The following is a 4,673-nucleotide window of genomic DNA, read 5'->3' on the forward strand; positions in this document are numbered from 1 at the left end:
TCCTACCAAGGAGTTCTGAACCTCCCCTCTAAATCTTTCAGTATCTCCTTTTCCTGTATTTTCCTCAGCTCATACTGAAATTATTTTTTTTTTTACTGATTATGAATGGCAAATAAGCTGTGTAGGATTTATGAAAGGACATGTTTCTGTCTAGAGTACCTCTATTTATGGTTTCTCTTCCTCTAGAAATAACAGAATACAAACAACAGCAAGCAATGTAGGATGGTGTCCTACTTTCTAGTAAGGGAGCTGTACTGAAATGTGTCACTTAGGTAGCTATATTTAAGGGTTAGCTAGAGACAGAGTGTAATTACACTAAGAATTAGAAGCTAGACATGCTGAACACTAGTGAAACCTGCTACAGACCCACAGCAGAAAGGAAGATCTTTACTATCAAAGACCGGGTTCTCATCTTTTAGTTAAACTTTGTTTAAATCTGTTTGCTGGCTCCCCTTCTCAGCTTTACAAAGCTAGATGATAAACAGTTTCAAGTGCAACCCAGGTAGGTAATTTCAAGGGAAGGTTACTTTGACAACCAGATAAGCTGTTATTTCCCCAAAGGGCCTGAGGCAGCATGTAGTAACTCAGTTACTAAAACAACCTCGATTTGTTTAATGCTTAATCCTAGAACTGCTCAAGTGCTAAGAAATACAAGTATTGTTGTGGGTATAAATAGTTGTATTTGTTTACTGACAGTTCAGGCAGTTTAAGAGCTTCTCACCCCTCTCTACAGGGCATACACCAGAAATGAAGCATATAGATGAGAGAAAAGCTTTAACAAGCGCCTGTTGTCCTGCACACCATCTTAGATCTCACTGTAGGATAATAAGCCCATTGGCAAAGGAACAGGGTACACTCAGAGCAGTGTCTGCAGGCAGCGGTCAGTTAACAGAGCCAAAACAGGCAAGATATTAGTCATGCACAGTAGCTCCCTTTTAAGTCTTTATTCCAGTAGTGCCTTGCAAACGTTTTATTAAAGGATCACGAAAGAGGTCGCACACAGGTGGATACCAGCTCTTTCAGAGCAGTAAGGACCACAGTAGTTGTAGCATTGGTAGAAGTTCTCAAAGCAACACTTTTTTTTGTACAGGAGCACTCCCCTAAGTGGTGTTTGGGTGAACTAAGGACTAAGCTTACATACTGGGTAGCTGCTATACTCTGCGGGGGATTTTACTCTTGTTTTGTAGGAGTAAGAAAGTCTCACAGGCCTTGTAACTACTGACAACAGCATTGTAGACTCACTCAGGATTCTTGCACCCTTTAAGCGTACGGCAACACAAATCCCCCCCTCCCTCACTGTAAGGAAGCCACACTTACCTTTGCAAAGATGCACAACAGGGTGCTGCTGCACTGCTCTCGCCTGCCTGGGTAGAGGTCCGTTTCCTGCTGCAGGGACCAAGAGCATCAAACAACAGCAGCCCTGTAAACGCATAACTTGGATGTGGGAGACAGCTATTGCCAGGGTATCTACCTGAGTACTCCAAGGTTGTAGGTATGCTCTGGGCAGCCTTTTGAGCCATGTTTTCTAGAAATCTACCCATCACCTCTTACCTCCTAAAGGGAATTGATTGCCCTGAAGAGTCAACCCCTTTACACTTAAGGGCAGCTTAGTGGCTATTTTTGGGAAACACTCAAGAATTTTATGCCTGAAGAGAAAGTTCAGGTTCTTAATCAAGTTCAAGTTGTCTGCTAGTACAGACTCATGCTTCTCTGCATAGACTTTTCATATTTAGAGAGGAGGGTCAGGGGAGACAGGACAGCTCAGGACCAAGCCAAATCACAGGCAGCCACCCATATGCATGTACTGTAGGCCCTGGAACAAGTTAAATAAGAGCTGCTGAATGGCAGTGGGGAAGCCTGCAGCTATCCTGTCAAATCAGTTTTGACAGCTTGTAACGTGGAATTCGATACCTTCTCGCTGACCTCACTACCATGTATGTCCATAAATAGGAGTTGCAGGATTCTCAAGTGCAGTGTCCTGTTTCTATTAGTTAAGGCAGCTTTCTGCCCAACAATAGATTAGCTGTTAGACACAGGAGCGTCTAACAGTGAACCCTCAGTTTCCATAAATTAGCTACCATCTTAAGCTGAGCAACTGCAGTTTACTCATGCTGCCACATTCATGGCCTGAGAAATCTTGTTTTATTGAGTTTAACCTTCCACTGAGGTTAAGGATTAAACTGAGAAGGAAAGTGACAGAAAACTACACAAGAGCTATTTTCTTAATCTAGAGAGAAATAAGGCAGAGGAGACAGTTTAGGACACAAAAAGCCTTTATGTTTGAGAAGTTAACCATTTCAACAGAAGACTCTGAAGTATTTTTGCAACTACTGTTACATTGGACAGTCAAGGATACAAAACTGCTGACAGAAGCAACAGTGGAGAGCACCAAATTAAAAAATGCATGCTTCAGCACAACTGCACAGATTCCTTCTCTCAATGAACACTTGCCTGTTCAGACTATACTTAACTCCTACCCATTTCAACTTTACGCTTCATCCTCCTCTCCTTCCTCTTCAAATTCCCCCTGCTCATCAGCAGTGGCATCCTGGTATTGCTGGTATTCAGAGACCAGGTCATTCATGTTGCTCTCGGCCTCCGTGAACTCCATTTCATCCATGCCCTCGCCGGTGTACCAGTGCAAGAAAGCCTTGCGCCGGAACATGGCCGTGAACTGCTCCGAGATCCTCTTGAAGAGCTCCTGGATAGCCGTGCTGTTGCCAATGAAGGTGGCGGACATCTTGAGGCCGCGCGGGGGGATGTCGCAGACGGCCGTCTTCACGTTGTTGGGGATCCACTCCACAAAGTAGCTGCTGTTCTTGTTCTGCACGTTGAGCATCTGCTCGTCCACCTCCTTCATGGACATGCGGCCCCGGAAGATGGCGGCCACCGTCAGGTAGCGACCGTGGCGGGGGTCGCAGGCAGCCATCATGTTCTTGGAGTCGAACATCTGCTGCGTCAGCTCGGGCACCGTCAGGGCTCGGTACTGCTGGCTGCCGCGGCTGGTGAGAGGGGCGAAGCCCGGCATGAAGAAGTGCAGCCGGGGGAAAGGCACCATGTTGACCGCCAGCTTGCGCAGGTCAGCGTTCAGCTGGCCGGGGAAGCGAAGGCAGGTGGTCACGCCGCTCATGGTGGCCGACACCAGGTGGTTGAGGTCCCCGTACGTGGGAGTGGTCAGCTTCAGGGTGCGGAAGCAAATGTCATACAGGGCCTCGTTGTCAATGCAGTAGGTCTCGTCCGTGTTCTCCACCAGCTGGTGCACAGAGAGGGTGGCATTGTAGGGCTCCACCACCGTGTCCGACACCTTGGGGGAGGGCATGACGCTGAAGGTGTTCATGATGCGGTCGGGGTACTCCTCCCGGATCTTGCTGATGAGGAGGGTGCCCATCCCAGAGCCCGTGCCGCCACCCAGCGAGTGGGTCAACTGGAAGCCCTGGAGGCAGTCACAGCTCTCCGACTCCTTCCTCACCACATCCAGGACAGAGTCCACCAGCTCCGCGCCTTCCGTGTAGTGCCCCTTGGCCCAGTTGTTGCCAGCCCCGCTCTGACCTGGAGGGCGGACCAGAAGCAAGGTGCCACGTTAGCGCCCCGGGGAGGAACAGAGGCGATCCCGCTTCTCCTGCCCCATGGGGTTCACCCCTCACTTCCAGCCCCGCCGCGCTGTTGGGATTCGGGTCCCCCAGGTGGCTGGCATGCTCGCTCTGAGCCTGGGCTGCGCACAGAGCTCCCGCTTTGGGACGCCTCCATCCCACGCTCACTCACCAAAGACAAAGTTGTCGGGCCGGAAGATCTGTCCAAAGGGGCCGGAGCGCACAGAGTCCATCGTGCCGGGCTCCAGGTCCACCAGGATGGCACGGGGCACGTACTTGTTACCTGCGGGAGGAACCAGCACCAGCATTACAGCCCTGCAGGGCTCCTGTGACACTGGCTGCTGTGCTCCCTTCCACCTCCCCACAATTTGCTGCCCAGGATGCAGGGGGTGAGGGAATTTGGAAGGAGGTAGTTGGGGATGGGAACACAAAGCAGCTGTTAAAGCTGTGTCAGAACATTAGCTCTTGTTCAGGGATTTTTCCAGCCTCAACGAACTGGCATGTCTGCCCCATTTAAGGACATCTGAGGAAGCAGACACACTTACCAGCTGCTTCATTGTAGTAGACGTTGATCCTCTCCAGCTGCAGGTCGCTGTCCCCGTGGTAGCTGCCCGTGGGGTCGATGCCGTGCTCATCGCTGATGACCTCCCAGAACTAGAGGAAGTTTTTGGAAAAGGGCAGTTATTAACCACAGCTGGCCAGTGCCAATCACACCCGCCAGCGCAGCCTGTGCATGCCACAGCCCTGACCACTCCCTCGCATGGCAGAGCAGCTGCCCGGCAGGAAGGTGAGTCAGTGCCGAAGGGCTTCCCTGGCCGCAGGGGCTGAGTTAGCAGGGGGCAGACAGGCGGCTGGAGCACCGAAGCGCAAGTTAATTATTTTATAGCTTGTATCCAACGGATGACAGTCCCCGGGTATCTCAATTTGGTGGTCTCCCATTGTCTAGCAGTGGCTTAAGACCCCCTAGCCTCTACGAGAAGACGGCAGCACCTCCAACACCCTCGGGGGCTGATCCGTGACACGGAAACCCCTCCCTCGGGAGCCGGCGCCCTGGCTGCAGAGGGGCGAGGCAGCGGGGGGGCT

General features: G+C 51.1%; 1 protein-coding gene across 2 annotated transcripts in view; it reads right to left on the reverse strand.

Annotated features, from left to right (window-relative positions):
• Nucleotides 1-2,255: 2,255 nt before the first annotated feature.
• LOC103919015 (tubulin beta-2 chain) overlaps nt 2,256-4,673 on the reverse strand; it is a 5,743-nt gene continuing 3,325 nt past the window's right edge. The window contains exons 1-3 of one of the 2 annotated variants that reach the window (XM_009326454.1): nt 4,136-4,247; nt 3,763-3,873; nt 2,256-3,549 (exon numbers count right to left, since the gene is read on the reverse strand). In XM_009326454.1, the coding sequence (XP_009324729.1) occupies nt 2,489-3,549; nt 3,763-3,823 (1,122 nt within the window). In that variant the 5' untranslated portion in view covers nt 3,824-3,873; nt 4,136-4,247 and the 3' untranslated portion in view covers nt 2,256-2,488. Of the gene's footprint in view, nt 3,550-3,762; nt 3,874-4,135; nt 4,248-4,673 lie in introns of those variants that run through there. The other variant, XM_009326453.1, reaches the window with a different exon arrangement.

This window comes from Pygoscelis adeliae, unplaced genomic scaffold, assembly GCF_000699105.1.
Source record: "Pygoscelis adeliae isolate BGI_AS28 unplaced genomic scaffold, ASM69910v1 Scaffold186, whole genome shotgun sequence".
NCBI lineage: Eukaryota > Metazoa > Chordata > Aves > Sphenisciformes > Spheniscidae > Pygoscelis > Pygoscelis adeliae.